At 42.2% G+C, this 18,578-nt stretch overlaps 1 protein-coding gene across 2 annotated transcripts in view; it reads left to right on the top strand.

Moving 5' to 3' along the window:
- MAN2A1 (mannosidase alpha class 2A member 1) overlaps nt 1-18,578 on the top strand; it is a 197,006-nt gene that overhangs the window by 59,976 nt on the left and 118,452 nt on the right. For both annotated transcript variants that reach the window (XM_004009111.6, XM_060416082.1), the window contains one exon: nt 3,248-3,419. In XM_004009111.6, coding sequence (XP_004009160.3) covers nt 3,248-3,419 — 172 coding nt within the window. The remainder of the gene's footprint in view (nt 1-3,247; nt 3,420-18,578) is intronic.

An 18,578-nucleotide genomic window follows, 5' to 3' on the forward strand; every position in this document is an offset into this window, starting at 1 on the left:
CTTTTTATCGTTCATGTGTTCTTCGGAGTAGCAGTTTCCCTCTCCGTTAAGAACTTTTCCTTTGCATTCACCGCTTGGCTGTTGCAGGGCAATTCATCTAGCTTTTGGCCATCTTGGCTTTCAACAAACCTTTCTTACTAAGGTCAATCATTTCTAGCTTCTGATTAAAAGTGAGGGACTTGGGAATATTCCTTTCACTTGAATACTTAAGAGGACATTGTAGGGCTATTAATTGGTCTACTTTCAATTTTATTTTGTCTCAGGGAATAGGGAGGCTGGAGGAGAGGGGGAGATGAAGAACGGTCTTTAAAGCAGTCGGAACATTCAGTTCGCTGTCTTATACAGGTGTGGTTCGTGGAACCCGAGAACAATTGCAGGTGTAACTTCAAGACCATTGCTTACAGTTCATGGTAACAAATATGACTGCAATTAACAATTTTAAAATAGAATTACTGAAGTATGACAGACACATAGAGTGAGCAAATGCTGTTGGAATGATGGCACTGATCTATTTGTCTGACAGAGGGCTGCCACAAACCTTCTATTTGTAAAAAATGCAACATCTGTGAAGCAAAACAAAGCAAAGTGCCATGAAGCGAGTCGTGCCGGGACTGGTTAGCTCCATCCTCACCGCGCCACTCTGCCTCCATCATCTCTTTACGATGAAGCGAGTCGTGCCGGGACTGATTAGCTCCATCCTCACCGCGCCACTCTGCCTCCATCATCTCTTTACGATGAAGCGAGTTGTGCCGGGACTGGATTAGCTCCATCCTCACCGCGCCACTCTGCCTCCATCATCTCTTTAGAGACAAGGGAGGCCGCTCAGTCGTGTGAGACTCTGCTGTCCCATGGACGGTAGCCTACCGGGCTCCTCCGTCCATGGAATTTTCCTGGCAAGAGTACTAGACTGGGTTGCCATTTTCTTCTCCAGGAAATCTTCCTGACCCGGGGATCAAACCAAGGTCTCCTGCACTGCAGGCAGACGCTTTACCTTCTGAGCCACCAGGGAAGCCCCTCTTTGGCGAAATTATGTCCATAATACAGTCATATTCTGAAGTTACTGGCTGTTAGGACTTCAACGTATGCATTTCAGAAGGATAAATCCAGCTCATTAAAGGGACATAGAATGAGTTCTGTGTTAACGTATTGGGTAACCAGTATGGTTAAGATGTGGAGCAGTTTATTTAATTTGTAAATAAATTGTATACTTTTCAAAATTGGATGTTAGGAATATCTTTTATTTCTCCTTTGACCTGGTTTGATCATACAGATGGTGAAAAGGGTAATTAAAGGGTAATTAAAGGCTGATGATGATTATAATAATAACAGCAGCAGCAGCCACGCCAGCAAGTGCTGTAGGGTGTCCTGGGCTTGGGTAGGTAGAGTGTCCTGGGCTTGGGTGGTTAGAGGCTGATGATGGTTATAGCAGCAGCAGCGGAAGCCGCCCCGTCAGGTGCTGTAGTGTGTCCTGGGCTCGGATCTGAGCACTGGAGAGTTTTGTGTCTCGGGGTGCTGCATTGTGAGCAGGGAATTAGGGCATCTCCATTTCAGGACAGGGTGAAGTTTCTTTGCTTGTCCTTGGGAATCTGGGTGTAGATCCTGGCCTCAGTGCTCTGGGGCAGGTCCGGGTTCATTCCTTTGTTAAGCAAGACGGAATTCTATGTAAACCGCTAATTCCTGAGGTATTTTTGAGTTTTCTGTAGGTGCAGGCTTTTTACTCAATATGGAAAAGTTGAATTATTCAGGTAGTATTCTTTGGTGACAAACTAGCTTAAAAATGTCCCAGATCAAGAAAGTTCTTTGAAGAATATTCTAAACTATATCCTATGTGGCTCATAGCTCCAGTACCCATCACTTTGTGCGTGCTCAGTAAATAATTGTAGAATGAACAGGTTTCAGTTAGAGCAACGTGCTTGCCTTGTCCGAAGCACATTGCCTGCTCCCTGGCAAGTTTCTGTTATTTGTTTTGTCAGCAAATACAGGATGCATTGAATGTTCACTTGATTGTAGACAGACAAAAGAAGTAACTAGTTGGACCCTTTGTATTTTAGACCTCCCACATGTTTGAGACTTGGAAACGATAGAAGAGCAGTTTCGCCTGTCTGTGTAGAGACGCCCCTTCCTGTAAGATGTCCCGGATAAGAGGTGATTCTCACACAGTACATTTTATCTCCCGCCCGTAGGTGGGATTGACGGCTGTGTGTGTTTTGCCTCAGCTTCTTGTCGTGTTGCTTTATGACTTCGCTGGATGGGGCTGCATTTGGAACTATAGATCTTGTTAAAAATGTTTCTTAATAGTCAAATTGTAAATGTCTTTAGATAAAATTTCCAGGATATTTGAGAAGTAGTAGGAAAAGGCAAAGAACTGAGTTGTCACAATTCTTGTTTGAAGACAACTTTGTATGGATGTATATACATTTGTTGTTTGATTATTGTCAATTTGTTCTTCAAAAAAATGGAATAATGAGCAGTCTTTTGGGAACGCATGGCTATTTTTGGCAGAATTCTTCTTGTTAGTATTCATAATATTTCTGTAATTACCTCACTGCTCTGTAGGCTTTTGATATAGTTTGCACTTGTGATTTTCTTTTTCTTAGTTTTGGGTACTTAATGAAGAAGAAGCTTTAGATGAGATGTGAGAGAGTAAACGGACTTCCCTGCTGGCTCAGTGGCCAAGAATCCGCCTGCAGTGCAGGAGACCAGAGTTCAAGCCCTGGGTCGGGAAGATCCCCTGGAGGAGGGCTGGCAGCCCACGCCAGTGTTCTTGCCTGGAGGATCCCACGGACAGAGGAGCCTGGTGGGCTGCAGTCCCTGGGTCACAGAGCTGGACGGGCCTGAGCAGCGGCAGCAGAGAGAATAAAATTTTGATTCCGTATTAAAAGAAGATTATGTCCAACTTGCTAATGCTGTTTGGGTTTTTTAAATTAAAAAAAAATTCCTTAAATTCAAGATAAATTATAAGTAGTTGAATTAGATACTGTAATTGTTAAGGATGAATAAATGTTTTTTGGCTTTCTCGTTTTTTCATTGATATCTGAATTTGTACAGTTTTCAGAGTCTTTTTATCATTTCAATATTAGTGACTTTTTGAGTCTCATGTCCATTCAGTGGAATTTCACTAACTGAAAATATTTGGTAAATTTTTAGTTGTCTTTGTATGAATGAAACCCCTAAGGTTATACAAAATGCAATTGAGTATGACTGAGTTTAAATCAGACCTTTGTGATATATTTGTGTCTTAATTTAGGTTGGTTGAAGACCTTTGATGACTACTTTAGAGAGAAGACCCAGTATATTTTTAATAATATGGTTGTCAAGTTGAAAGAAGACCCCCGGAGAAAATTTATATGGTCTGAGATCTCTTACCTTTCGAAGTGGTGGGAAACTATAGATGTTCAGAAGAAGGATGCTGTTAAAAGGTTTGTTGTTTAAAATTATTGCTTTTTGAAATTAGGTAATATTAAATACATTAATTTTGCAATGAAACGTGTTGACTTTTCAGAAGGTGAAAATTCTTAGCTTTATAAATGAAACTTAAAATATTTCTCCATATCCTTTTATTACCTTGATTCTGGTTCATTTCTGAAAAAGTGACCTGAAACTTCTCCATTGAAATTCTTATGTTCCAGCTTTGTCCTTGCAATGGAATTACTACATCAGAGGGGCTTACTGTTTTAAAGATTTTTTTTTGAAGCATATGAATCAGAGTGATCCCCGTAAGGGTGGTTTCAGTGTATTCTTCATTTAGAAATGTACCAGTTTCTCTGCATATTAGCAGATGAAATTCTCTGCGTATTTGCAATGTAGTTTTTTCTAAAACATGTCAATTCAAGTATGGGAAAATTTGCACTTTTGATTAGTGATAGTGTTACGTGTTTTCTCGTATATGCAGGCAGAACTTTTGTGAACTGCTTGATCACGTACTTCCCTTACTGATTTCTGAGAGTATTTATGCACACATGTGAACCCTTGTTTTTTCTGAAGCTTTAAATTTCTTCTTAATTGTTAGTGTTTGACAAATAGACTTCAAAAGTTTTTACGTAGTCTAATGTGTTAGTCTGTTTTCTTGATGCTGGCTTTTCTGTCATACCCAAGTCTTACCCAGCCTAGGAGCAGATCTTTCCCCACCTCAAGTGTTTTTACTGCTCCCTTTTATAACCCTCCGGTTTATTCTTGACTGTGGTGTGACGGGGCTTTTGCTCTGCTGTCTCCCTCCTCTCGCCGCCCGCCCGGCTTCCGGGAGTTTGAGGTCTGTCCTTAGCATAAGCTACTTTTTTCACTTGCTTAGTGTCCAGTGTGCACCACTTGCGGCATCACTTCCTGTGTTAAGCACCTTACAGGTGATAACTGATCATCTTTGCAGTAATCCTGTGTAGTGAGTCCAGTGAGTGTCCTGATTGTACAATTGGGGTCACCCAGCTGGACATGCCACACTGCTTACCGTCCAGCCTCAGCCCCAGCCCCATAAGCTGTTCCCTTACACACTCATTCTTTCCACTGACTTGAAGTGCCATCTTTATTGTATTTAAGTAAGCATTGATTTCTGGGCTTTCTGACCTCGTTCATAGACTGTTCCGTGTAACTGTAATTGTTGCAAGCTTAAGAGGTGTTTCATTAACAGAAAGTTTAAATCTTCCCTTATTTTTCTTTACTGAAAAGTTATTTTAATGAGTGACTGCTTAATTTTCCCAGAGAGCTTTGGAATTAATTTTTCCTACTCTGTCCCCCAAAAAAGAGGGGGAAGATTTTGAGAGGTATTGACCTAAATGTTTAAAGGTATTTACAGGAGAATTGGCTTTCCATTATTATCTATCAATCAGACATTTTTTCTTCCCTGATAGCATCCTTAAGATGCTTACACGAGTGGTCAGAAGATGTCAGGAGTGAGGGCTGTAGGCTCTGAGAGGCCTGCACTCACCAGGAGTCACTGCGGCACCCAGAGGTTGAGCTCTTCCTCGCTTGCAGTGTGTGGCCACAGGAGACGGTTGTCAGCACAGCCTTCCAGTCAGTCACGGCAAGCTGGGATTCCAAGACACTACATAAGATGTATTGACTTTCTAAGGTGAAATGTTAGCAGCCAATTTAGATTACCGTGCACACATACACATCCTTAGCTAAAATCAAGCTACCCACTGGTTTGCAACTTTTCAAAAATTAAGAACTGCCCTGTAACACTCTATGGAATTGGTGCTTGTCAGATATGTAATTTTTTTTTTTAACTAAGTTTAAAGACACATTTTCTGTCTGTCTAGGTCTTATGTTGCTCCTTGAATATAAATGATGCTTTATAGTTTCTTAAATTATTATTTTATAGCGTTTTACTTAGATTGTGCAGATTTTAAGATTTTATTCCATCTGTAGGTTCTTTTTCCTCATTATTTGGTGGGACCTGATTATTTTCCTATCTTGATTAGATTGGCTGAAGCTCTTACTAGTTTCATTTGTTTTGTACCCCCACTTGTTTCCTAAAGCCTTTTTTGCGCTTTACTGACACTTCCTCTTGACTTTTCTGTCTTCATTTGACTCCTTCTGCCTGTTTCCTAACTGATGCTAAGTGGCCCAGTTGATTTACTTGAGCAAGAAATATTTCTCTCTGTGTTTGCCTTTTAGCACTGCTCTTAACTAGCATTCACATTTTTATGTGTTATTTTGTTAATATGATATTTTTTCCTAAATCATCTGTAACTGTATTATTGTTTGCGTTTGCTGTATATCTGGGTGTGTATAACTTATTGTCAAACTTTTCATCTATCAATTCAAATACTTTTCATCTTATCTGTTCTGCTCTTACTAATTAGTTTTTATTTCATTTCCTTCTAATTCAGTTATCTAGTTGCCTCTGGTCTCTCTTTGGCATATGCTTTTAGTTTTTTTGTTACATTTGCTGCAGTTTATGCGATTTTTTTCAAGGTTTTTTCTTCCCACTTCACATTTGGTTATCGGTCATGTGGAGCCTATTATTTTCTGGCTTCAAGTGCATGGTTTTAACTATGCTTTTTAATTACCCTTTAGCTCTGGATTCTTTATATTGTTGTTTATGTGTCCAAACGTCTTCTCTTCTTTTTTAAACCCATCCCGTGAGGAATAGCGTGTCCACACCTGGACTCTGTTTCGGAGCAGAGAGTGTGCCTTGGATCCCATCCCTTCCTTTTCTGACTGGGCTGCTGCCATCGCATTTCCCTGGTTTCCGTTTAGGAAACGGTCTCCAAACACAGAAGTCACACCTTTCATTTTCCTGCCCCAGGTCAGACAGGTCAGCTGTTATCTGAGCGCAGCTGGTCAGTCTACTATTTCCCAAGGTTTTCAGTCCTTGGACAGTGACGTGAAGGTAGGCAGGTGAAAGGAAGGGAACAGATGGAGGGAAGCTTGGGGCCACCCCGTGTAGCACGGGTTGTTCGCAAGAGGCTTCCTGCCCTGGGGCAGCCCCTGTGTGCCTGTGGCGTGCCTCCTCAGTGTTCCCAGGCCTCTGTTTAGCCTGGGCTTGCAGCTGGCCCTCAGCCCTGGGTGCCCACGGCAGCCCCAGTACACTTCCCGTTCAGGGTCAGTCAGTGCTGCTTGTGGGCAAGGAGCTGGCTGGCGCGCTGCTGTGTTCAGTCACTCAGCTGTGCCCTGCTCTTCATGACCCGGAAGCTGCAGCGCACCAGGCTTCCCCAGCCTTCACCCTCTCTCTGAGATTTCTCAAACATGTCCACTGAGTCAGTGACGCTCTCTGACCATCTCACTCTCTGTTACTCTTTTCTCCTCTTGTCCTCACACTTTCCCAGCATCAGAGTCTTTTCCAAAGAGTTGGCGTTTTCAATCAGGTGACCAAAGTATTGGAGCTTCAGCTTCAGAACCAGTCCTTTCAGTGAATATTCAGGGTTGATTTCCTTTAGGATTGACTGGTTTCATCTCTTTGCAGCCCAAGGTACTCTCAAGAGTCCTTTCCAGCACCAAAGTTTGAAAGCATCAATTCTTTGGTGCTTAGCTTTCTTTATAGTCCAGCTCTCACATCCATATGTGACCACTGGAAAACCATAGCCTTGACTAGACGGACCTTTGTTGGCAAAGTGATGTTTCTGCTTTTTAATACACTGTTGAGATTTGTCGTAGCTATTCTTCCAAGAAGCAAGCATCTTTTGATTTTGTGGCTGCACTCACCGTCTGCGGTGATTTTAGAGTCCAAGAAAATGAAATCTGACACTGTTTCCACATTTTCTCTATCTGTTTGCCAAGAAGTGATGGGATCGGATGCCATTATCTTTGTTTTTTGAACGTTGAGTTTTAAGCCAGCTTTTTCACTCTCCTCTTTCACCTTAATTAAGAGATCTTTAGTTCTTCACTTTCTGCCATAAATAAGGGTGGTGTCATCTGCGTATCTGAGGTTATTGGTACTTCTCCTGGCAATCTTGATTCCAGCTTGTGCCTCCTCCAGCCCAGCGTTTCGCTTGATGTGCTCTGCATATGAGTTAAATAAGCAGGGTGACAAAATGCAGCACTGACGGACTCCTTTCCCAGTTTTGAGCTAGTCCGTTGTTCCATGTCCACTTCTAACTGTTGCTTCTTGACCTTTATACAGGTTTCTCAGGAAGCAGGTCAGGTGGTCTGGTATTCCCATCTTGTTAAGAATTTTCCACAGTTTGTGGTGATCTACACAGTCAAAGGCTTTATCAGAGTCAATGAAGCAGAAGTAGATGTTTTAGCTGATATATTTCTCCTCAGATCCTTTGTTGGAGAGCAGAGTTCCAGAAAGAAAAAAAAAAAGACACATAGTTTTGCTCGCATTATTTTAAATTCTGAGCTTATACTAAGTGGCATTACTGATAGGATTTTTTTTTGACTGCTAGTGTAATGGTTATGCAATGGTTTATTTTTCCCTTTTTGAAGATGAATCTATGGATTAAATATCTGTAGCTAAATTTGCAAGCTAGCTGTTGCAGAGAAGAACCTGTTAATTCTAGCAGAGTTCTCTGTGAGCTTTATTGTCCCTGAAGAATACCAATTGATAATGGGAATTTAACAGAAATACAGCTCAAGTGATCTTCATAATACGTGCTAGCAACGACTTGTTTGAGTCTTCCCCCTGTGGTAGCAGGATTCAGCTCTGTAAGCTTTTTAAAGTGAGAAATCCAGTTAACCAGAAGGAGACTCATGCAGACAACATCTACCTTCTTTATTCATGTGGCTCACTTTAATCAAGCAGAGTCATGGTTCCTCCTGTAACACAAGATACAGTGGATTTAAAAGAAACTGCCTTGTTATAATCAGCCCATTTTCTGTCTACTTTTGTTTTATTTTGAAAATAACTGGTATGTTAACATTCTTTTCACTTTCTAAACTTCGTATTTGAATATTTTTTAGCTAAATTCAGTTTAAATACTGTGTGGTATTTATAACACATAGAAGTGTGGACCCTTATTCAAATAGCTGAGCCGTCGGCCTTAGCATTTCCTTTGACTGCCACCCAGCATGTTCCATATTCATTTCCCCTCTGGGCTCTGAGATAGTGAAAGGGTTTTTACATAGCATTTGCTTCTGCTATTGAGACCAGTGTTCAAGTGAGAAGCCCATTGAACTGTTGGAACCTAGAATAGTTTCTGTGTTTGCCAGTATCTTGAGCAACTTCTCTGCGTGGACCTCTGACATGAAGTAAGGCTCCAAATGTATGTGTTAGACACTGTCTTGACCGCGCTTCTGGACTGCATCGCTTTGCCAGGCCTGCAGTCTTTCATCTTTCTACCGTTCCCTTACAGCTTTTCTCCCTAGGTGTGTAGTTAAGTAAACCTTCTACCCTGTCCTAGTAACTATCTCTGCTTATTGCAATCAGAGAAATGTTTGAGGCTGCTTTCTCAAATAATACAACTGCAAACATATTGCAAACTTACATACATTCTTTATCTTGAGCTCACTTGGAAAAATAACCTTTAAAGTTCTTACACTAGCTAATTTATTATACATTTTATACAGGTCAGATTTTATGGTGTTTAACCAAAGGCTGCTATAAAATTTGCAGAGCAGTGAGAAGTTACAGTGTGTCTTGTGATGTTCAGAGTAAATTGCAGGTTTGGATCGAATTTAGAGCCCAAAGATACATAGCGTTTCATCAGAGGAGTCAAAGCAGCGCCTGCTGTCCCAGATGACTTTGGTTCTAGTAGGGAAGCAGAGGGGTACGCTTATTTCAGGAAGTACCTACTCCATCCCGGCACCGCCCTCCAGTCCCAGCTCCTCCCTCCCCCCTCTTTCAGTTCGTGGCTGGCTTCCGCTGCAGAGACGGCAGAAGCCTGGGGCGCTGACGAGTGCTCGTCTGTGGGTGCTTTCCAGCCCTCCAGGGGGGTTTCTTGGCAGCGCTCTCGCTGACCGCAGTGCGCCTTGTTTTGTCTTCTGAGGCCCGGAGCTCTTCTCCAGCCCCAGGCGTGTCTGGCTGAACGGAGCTTTCTCCTCCCCCTGGGGACTCCCTCCTCTGCCCCTTCTTACACATTCCAGCTCTCACCTGTGGGCGACTGCTGCTTCTCCTCTTCAGTCTGCGGGCGACGCCACAGTGTGCAGGCTGCTTCCAGATCTAAAGTTCCAACCTCACTTTCTCTTCTTCTCTAGTCGAGGGTAGGAGTAACAGCTAACACTTACTGAGCAGTCACTCTACGCAGTGTGGAAGGCGTATTCTCTCAGCAGCGCTGTGGACTCATTTAGCTGGTCCTAGATCGTTCCTCTGTGCTGAGATCCTGCATTATCCTCATTCTCCTGCTGAGGAAACCAGGGCAGAGGGGGTCAGGAGTGTGCCTCGGGTCCCAGCGTATGTATGAGCCTGCCCGTGTCTCTCCTTGGCTTCAGATGCCTCAGTGACATCCAGCGTCCAAAGGCCCAGCTCGGCCCCTCCGCTGGACACGCCCTTGCTCTGGCCACGTTCCTGCTTGCCTGTCTGCTCTTCCCTCCGTCACTTCTCCCCTCATACCCCGCTCTAAGCCCTGCTGAACCACGTGGATGTCCTCAGTCACAGTTACTCTCTCCTTCTTAGAAATTTGCTCATGAGTTTAGCTGAGAATTTTTTTTTTCCCGTTTGTGTATTGGATAATCTCAATGCTGTTTATTCTTTAAGATTCAACTGAAAAATTACCTCACCTCCAAAGCCTTCCCTTATTTTCTCCATCATCTATTCAGCAAGTATTTACTGTGCTAGATTCCAGGGATACAAGAAATGAATTATATTTACCTGGTCCCAGTCCTCAGGGCAGGGGAGGGAAGACAATGTAATTAACACAGTATGGCAATAAAGTCTTTCCTTCTGTGGAAACAAGGGGGTCTCGGAAAGCTTCCTGAAGCAAGTGATATTCAGGTTAAAACTGGAAAGGCTATTAGAATACCCAGTAGCAGAGGGTGGGGAAAGGATTCCAGGTTATGGGAGGAGAATTGTGATTATGGGGCAGGATTAGCAAGAACATGGCCTGTTCAGACACCTGAAAGAAGAGAGCAGGGGAGGGTGTGTGTGCAGGGGCTGAGCAAGTGTAGTCCTCAGGGAGATGCAAATTAAAATTGCTACAAGGTGCTATCCAAAACCCCTGAAAGGGCTACAATCAAAAGGACTGACAGCACCAAGGCTTGGGGAGAGTGTGCGGCGACTGTAACTCTCTTACACTGCTAGTGGGAATATAAAACGAGAAGTCCACTTTCTGAAAGGCTGCCTGAGTTTCCCAAAGGTAAATATTCATCAGCTTTCCAAGACCTGCTTGTTTCCATAGAAGGAACCACTTGCTGCGATGCAGTTCTCACTCCATTGTCGTGCCTGCCCTGCTCTCAGGGCTGAGACCAGGTAAGTCTAATTCCTCCTAGGAATTTATCTGAGAAAAATAAAAACATGTTCACAAAAAAGACTTACATAGACATTTTCATAGCAGAATCTCTTATAATGACTTCAGACTGGAAACAGTCCAAATATCCATCAACAGAAAAATGAATTAAAATTTTGTGCCATATTTAAACAATGAATTACCACTCAGCAATGGAAAAGAATGGTACTGAAATACACAGAAATATGGATGAATCTAACAAACACGATGGCAAAAGGACGTTGACAGCCAAGCACGTTGTGTGACTCTGTTTCATGAAGCCTGAGAGTAGCTAGGCTGATCTGTTGGGATATAAGTCACAAGGCAAGAATGTCCTTTTTTGGTTGTTATTGTTGGGGGGAATTGATTGGAAAGGGTAGAAGGGACATCTCTGAATAGCTTATGTCTTATTTTTGGTAGTAACGGGTACAATTTGGGGCAGTAACGGGTATAAACAGTTGTCAAAATACATCAAACTGCGCACGTGTATATTATGTGTTGCTCTGTCTCAATTATAAATACTTTAGCAAAAATGATCAGCCATAACATAATGATCTATGTCTATGTATTGACATAGAAAGATGTTTATGGTATATAGTATTAAGTAAAATAAACTGGTTAAAAACTATTCTACCATAACCTTTTATGTCTTTATAGAAGGACATTAAGAGTGAGTTTTTCAATTTTATTCTTCAGCCTCATGTATTTTCTGATTTATTTGAATGAAAATTTTATTGTTTTTATTTTTTTTTAATGAGAAAATGAAGTACTATTTATTATCCAATGAAATTTTATTTTTTTCCTATATACATCAGTTTTATTTTATTTTTTTAAAAAATTTTAAAATCTTTAATTCTTACATGCGTTCCCAAACATGAACCCCCCCTCCCACGTCCCTCCCCATAACATCTCTCTGGGTTGCCCCTGTGCACCAGCCCCAAGCATGCTGTATCCTGCGTCAGCAATCCCACTGCTGGGCATACACACCGAGGAAACCAGAATTGAAAGAGACACATGTACCCCAATGTTCATCGCAGCACTGTTTATAATAGCCAGGACATGGAAACAACCTAGATGTCCATCAGATGAATGGATAAGAAAGCTGTGGTACATATACACAATGGAGTATTACTCAGCCATTAAAAAGAATCCAATGAAATTTTAAAGTATATCTTATTGAAATTTTACAGAAACTATTAGTTAAACCATCTAATATGATAAATATTCTTAAATGAAATTTCATGACTATTTTATGCTATAGTTTTGTTTGTTTTTAGTGCTTAAAAGAAATCAGGGTAGTATGGCATTTGTAGTTTAGAAAAAAGTTTAATTCTTATTTTAACATAAGTCTGAACATATCAAGGGTGCACAGTGGAAGGTAAGGTGCTGGCTGCTGTTTCTTTGTCATCTAACTCTTCACAGGGGGCAGCTGTTGTGATCAGGCATGTATGGTTTATGGAGAAATAGGAACAGATGCGTTCCTGTGCATATGTGCACACTGTGCTGTTTTGAGTGCACCTTTTTTATTGTAGTCTAATGTATATAACCTAAAATTTATCACTTTGGTGTTTCTGTGTGTGGCGTTCGCTGGCATTGCATATGCTCACATAGCTTTGCGGCACACCCATCACCGTCTCCAGAACTCTCTCCTCGCCCTGGATTGAAGCGCTGCGCCTGGTGCACAGTCGCTCCCCAGCCCCTTCACGCTGGCCTGGCAGTCACTGTTCTGCCTCTGTCTCTGCCAGGCTCACTCTGTAGGTGGAGTCAAACAACGCTTGTCTTTCTGTGTCTGCCTATTGCACTCACCATAATGTGTTTGAGGCCCGTCCGTGTTGAAGCATGTGTCGGTTGCCTTCTTTTCCAGGGCTGAATAGCATTCCATGGCATGAATATGCTGTGTTTTGCTTATTCATTAATCCGTCAGTGGACATTTGGATTGTTTCTACCTTTGGGCTGTTGCAAAAATGCTGCTATGAACATGAGTATATAAACACCAGTTTGAGGCCTTACTTTCAGGTCTTCTGTGTGTATACCCAGAAGTGGAATTGCTGGATCCTATAACAGTTCTGTGTTTAATTTTTCGCAGAACTACCACACTGTTCTCCTTACTAGCTGCATCATCTCACATTGCCACTAGTAGTGCTTGAGGTTTCCAGCTTCTCTGCATTTCTTATCAACACCTGTTTCCTGTTTCTCTTTTCTTTCTTCCTTTTTTATAATAGCCATCCTAATGAGTTTTGTACCATGCTTTTCAAACTTGATGTGTCTCAGAGAATCTTTCAGGAAACTTTCTTTTTTAAAGATTGTATAAAAGTCTTTGTTATGAGTGGGCCTTAATTTAACTTCTCCTGATTAATGGCCCTGTGTTTTCTTTTCCGGTCTTTTGTGAATGCATGGAGTATATCTTTATCTTTAGTGTATGCAGTCGACCCTTGATAGTCCTCAGAGGATTGGTTGCAGAGCCTGCCCCGGATACCAAAATCCTTATATGAAATTGAGTAATATTTGCATTTTACTTATACACATTTCTCCTGCATACTTGAAACCATCTCCAGATTACTTATAATATTTAATACAATGTAAATGTTATGTTAATCAGTTCAGTTCAGTTCAGTCTCTCAGTCATGTCTGACTCTTCGGGACCATGTGAACCACAGCATGCCAGGCCTCCCTGTCCATCACCAACTCCCAGAGTCCACCCAAACCCATGTCCATCGAGTCAGTGATGCCATCCAACTATCTCATCCTCTGTCGTCCCCTTCTCCTCCTGCCCTCAATTTTTCCCAGCATCAGGGTCTTTTCAGATGAGTCAGCTCTTTGCATCAGGTGGCCAAAGTATTGGAGTTTCAGCTTCAGCATCAGTCCTTCCAATGAACACCCAGGACTGATCTCCTTTAGGATGGACTGGTTGGATCTCCTTGCAGTCCAAGGGACTCTCAAGAGTCTTCTCCAACACCACAGTTCAAAAGCATCAATTCTTCGGCACTCAGCTTTCTTCACAGTCCAACTCTCACATCCATACATGACCACTGGAAAAACCATAGCTTTGACTAGACAGATCTTTCTTGGCAAAGGAATGTCTCTGCTTTTGAATATACTATCTAGGTTGGTCATAACTTTCCTTCCAAGGAGTAAACACCTTTTAATTTCCTGGCTGCAGTCACCATCTGCAGTGAATTTGGAGTCCAGAAGAATAAAGTCTGACGCTGTTTCCACTGCTTCCCCTTCTATTTGCCATGGAGTGTTGATAGCTGTCAGTAGAATGTCAGTGCTATGTAGGTAGTTGCCAGTGTGTGACAAATTCAATTTTTGCTTCTGGGACTTTTTGGAAACCTTTTCTTTTTAAAATTTTCCTTCAGAAGTTGGTTCAGTTTGTGGACACAGAACCTGTGGATATGTAGGGCTGACTGTACAGTGCTTCTGTTTGTTTTCATCTATTTTCTGACTTCATTTTAATGAGCATAGATAGAAGTATATATGCATTCTGAAATTTGATAGTTATTGCTAGTCTTAAGTAACAATATCTTTTTCTAAACATCCTTGACATCACAGTGTGTTGTTCAACTTTTTGATCTCATTGGAGTTTTAATTTGCATTTCCTCATGAGTGACATTAAACTTCTTTTCATTTTTAGCAGCTTGTTATTTCTGAAATACCTGCTTCATATCTTTTGTTTGCATTTCTTTGGGGTTGTTGGTAGTCTTTTCTCATAGGAACACCGAGATTTAAATGGTTAGCAAAACAGGTATGCTTCCTGCCTTCGTGAGCCTGTAGTCTACTGGGGGACGAAGACCATGAACATGAAAATGTGTTATTGAACTTTGTGAAAAGTGCCATGAAGGAAACTTATGGATTTTATGCAAGATAACAATTTAGGTGGGGTTTGGGTGGAGTGTGTTGGCCAGAGAGGGCTCCTAATGGATGCATCATGAGCCAGTGAGGCAAATACTGGGAGAGGGTCCTCCAGACAGAGAGAGCATAGACTGCAGACTCAGAGACAGGATGCGGCTGGAGTGAAGTGAGGAGGGGATGAGGACAGATGACTCTCTGGCCGTTTGCCCCTCATATGTCCTCTAAAGATACTCAGAAGAATACGGTAAGTTTCCCGAATTCTTCTCTGAGGAGTTTTAAGACAAAACTTATTTTTACTCTCTTATTAGACACTCCTCATGAAAGGCATATGAATCAGATAATCTGATGAGCAAATGTTTTAAAATTATTGATTCATTGGGGGCCTCCATCTTTTTAAATTTCCCTTTAACTGGTTTTTTATTTGAGAATGAATCCCTGTGTATCATCATGTGTAATTTCATATTTCCCTGGATGCATGATTACAAATTCCACCCGTTTTGTCATGTGAAATTAATTTGTGATTCTTTGATGCCGGCAGAATGATGCATTGCTTGCTACTAAGTTATCTGTAACAGTTTCCCCATTAGGGGAAGAAAGCTCTGTGCGTCTGTCCTTCTGTGTGTGACCAGAGTCTGAATGTGTGGTGTGTCTACATGGGGAGAGGGACCCTCAGAGAAGAGGGCTTGCCGCTTCCTGTGCTTGACGAGTAAATTCACTCTTTGCAGCACAGTGAGCTGTGACAGAGATGCTCAGCTTACTTTTGATCAGTACCTTCTATAGCCTCTTACATCAAGCTTTCAAGCAGAGAAATTGTAGAGAGAAGTGCATAGTGGCTTACAGATCAGCTATTTCAAACCGTGAAATAAGGGTGTTGTTAGTTGTGACAGTTAGTGCCTGGTTTCCTGTTTTCTGGACTTGCTGCATGTACATACGCCTTTCTCTCCGCCTCTTTCCTTGTCTTTCCGTTTGTTTCTAGATCTGTTTATTAGGAAATGTTAGGAAGGGCATTCATGCAAAACATTGACCAGCAACCAGAGGCTGTCTTGGCAGAAATTAAACAATGAGACCCTCTGAGGTGGGCATGGCATTTTCGATTTTGCATTTCCTTTTTTTTTTTTTCCCCCAAAGTGATAATAGTGGTTGTTATTGGGGAATTAGATCTGGTGATTCTGTTTACAGTTTTCTTCATCCTTTAAGTTTTATCATTAGAACAGTAGGCATTGCTCTCCTAAAAGTAGTGAAAGGAGCATGCTTGTTTGCTTGTTTTTCAAAAAGAACCTTTTATTGGAGCATAGTTGATTCCAGTGATGTGTTAGTTCCCAGTATACAGCAGAGTGACTCAGTCATGCGTGTATCTGTGTATGACTACGCGTATGCGTTTTCAGGTTCTTTTCCATCGCAGGTTATTGTGAGGTGTGTGTTTCCCTGGCCGTTCACTAGGTCCTTGTTGCTGTGCTGCTCTGACAGTGGCAGGGGAGTGGCTCAGTTCATGCTTGTTGAGTGCTAAGCGAATGGAAGTATCACCTGGGAACACCTGTATTTGCTCTAAGTAGCGTCTTCTCTGTTTCCGTTACTTGATTTTAAAAAATTATGAAAGTGTAAAATGTACAGCTTGCAGTCTGTCTTAACTTTGTTTGGTTCCGTAACAATGGCAGTTTTACATATGGAGCTTTTTGTAGGATAGCGTGGCCTTTCTGCTGCTGCCTATGAAGATTTTTCCTAGTTAGTTCCTGGAGCGTTATTTTTGCACAACTGTCAGGATTGCGGTTTGTCCCCGTCACTGCACGATGCTGGTGGCTGCTGCGCTTCGTTGGGCCATTGGTTCCGTGTTTATGTGGCCCATCTTGTTCTGTCGTCCCCAGATGCTTCTGGGGTGCTTGTTGCGTGTGCCCCAGGAATCAGGGGTGTGCTGGCACGTTTGTGTACTGCCGCAACTTTTATGTGTGCGTGGGTCTCTTTTTTTTAACTGGTCAAGGGGCAGTTTTGTTTAACATAGTGAGTATATTATATTAAGCCTGACTTTCCTGCCTGTAAGACTGTCTGGTTTATAATCCGGCTTTCAGCATTCACACATATGGACTAGAGAGGGAACTAGTGCTCACTAACCTGGTGATCTGGCCAGGTGTCCACTGATTGTCACATTGCTTTCTGTCTTAAATCATGCTGTCTGTCCTCTCCCGTTCTGTCCTGTGGGTTAGGGAAACTGTGCTAAGAAGAGCTAAAACCTGTGTTCCTCCTGGCTTGCTGTCACGACGCGACTTAGGCCTCTTGGGGCCGGCTCCTGTAGTTTTGTTAAAAATCTCTCTGAGCCACTGCACATCCAGCTCTTTGTCCTCCGTGACAGAGCATCTTGACTCTCTTATGAGCTTGTTTCAAATCGCTCTGAAGATTCGGAAAACTAACTGTAACCCATGCTTCCCCAGTAATTTAATAGCTATTTTAATAATATAAATATTTGTAAAATTTATTTCTCAACTTTATATTCTGACCCACTGATGTGTCTGTCTCTAAGTTGCAGTTATATGGTAGCTTTTAAGCTGTAAAAATGCCTTTTACCAAGCAGAGGCGCGGGTTGCTCTTCATCACTCTTTCCTAGGTTGTTTCAGGATACAGTCTCAGATTTATTTTCATCTTTAACGTTTCTTATTGCCCCAGTTTCCTCTCACATTTTCCTTCCCCTTGTTCCTTAACTCTCCTTTGACTGTTTTCTCCAAGTTCCTGCCCTTTTCTGTCTCCTCTTTGCGTCGTTTCTTCAAGGTGTAGTCTGTGTTTCGGCCTTTTCCCCTGAGCTTAGTTCTCTTTCTTGTTAGCTGCCTTTGACTGCCTCACTGTCGCATCTAATAGCCTTGTCCAGATTTATCCGTATTACATGTGTTGTAAAGTGCTTCCCTCCTCAGCTGAACTGCCCTGTGTGTGAACAGCGCCTCTGCTAGCCGCCTGGGTCCCGAATCCCACGCCCACGTGCTCTCTGCTTCAGGCGCTTCTCGATCCCCGCTGCTGCTCCCTGAAGCGCCTCCTCGCTCTCCTTCCGTGTCCATCTTTCATACGAGAACCGCACTCCAGGTCCCGTCACTGCGTGGCTACGTTATTCACACCCCGTTTTAGCTGACCCTTCCCTGTCCAGTTTATTTGCCTATGTCTGTGCGCTTCAGCTGATCAAAGACTTCATGATAATACTGATTTTAAACTAAGAATCTCATTCACGCATTCCCTGTTCATCTGGCAAAAGAGTGCCCATTACATGCCAAGTAAGTTTCTCGGTGTTGGGCCTGGAAAAGTGAACAAAGCAGCAGGTCCTGGTCCCTTCTGTCCTGGGGCTTATATTGCAGTGGTTGGTAGGACAAGGAAGAATGGGTATCCTGGAGACTTCTGGGGGCGGGTTTATTTGAGCTGAGAAAGGAAAGACAGGAGAAAATAGATAAGAAAATTATGAAAAGCAGTTAAATGAGCAGGGGCCTTCATGCCTCCCCTGTATTACAGGTAGGATAGTCTTTAAAATAATCCCTGTGTGCAGATGAGGATTCAGTCTCTAATCTCAGCAGTATCTCAGGCATCATGGGAAGGGGAAGGGGTAAAGTATTCACAAATGGAGTTGAAGAAATTTAATATCATGATTATGTGCTGGGTTGGCTGTTTCTTGGAGCCCATTTATGCCTATGGGACAGGAAATATGTAGCAAAATAAAACTGGCAGAAATAGGTGAAAAATTCCGTTGTCTGAGTGTTTTTTTTTTTTTCCCCATTTAACCTTAATAGTGTTCAGATTAGTTACTTTATAGTTTCTATTCTCTGTTCAGGAGAAGCACAGAATTTGTTTTGGCCAGTTTCTTTGTGATATTTTCCAAAAGATCTGTTTACTGAAATACTGAGCTAAGGAGGTCATGATGGCTAGAGATGAAACTCTCAATCTTTCCTGACATCTCAGGCT

The sequence above is a fragment of the Ovis aries genome, chromosome 5 (assembly GCF_016772045.2).
Source record: "Ovis aries strain OAR_USU_Benz2616 breed Rambouillet chromosome 5, ARS-UI_Ramb_v3.0, whole genome shotgun sequence".
Lineage (NCBI taxonomy): Eukaryota > Metazoa > Chordata > Mammalia > Artiodactyla > Bovidae > Ovis > Ovis aries.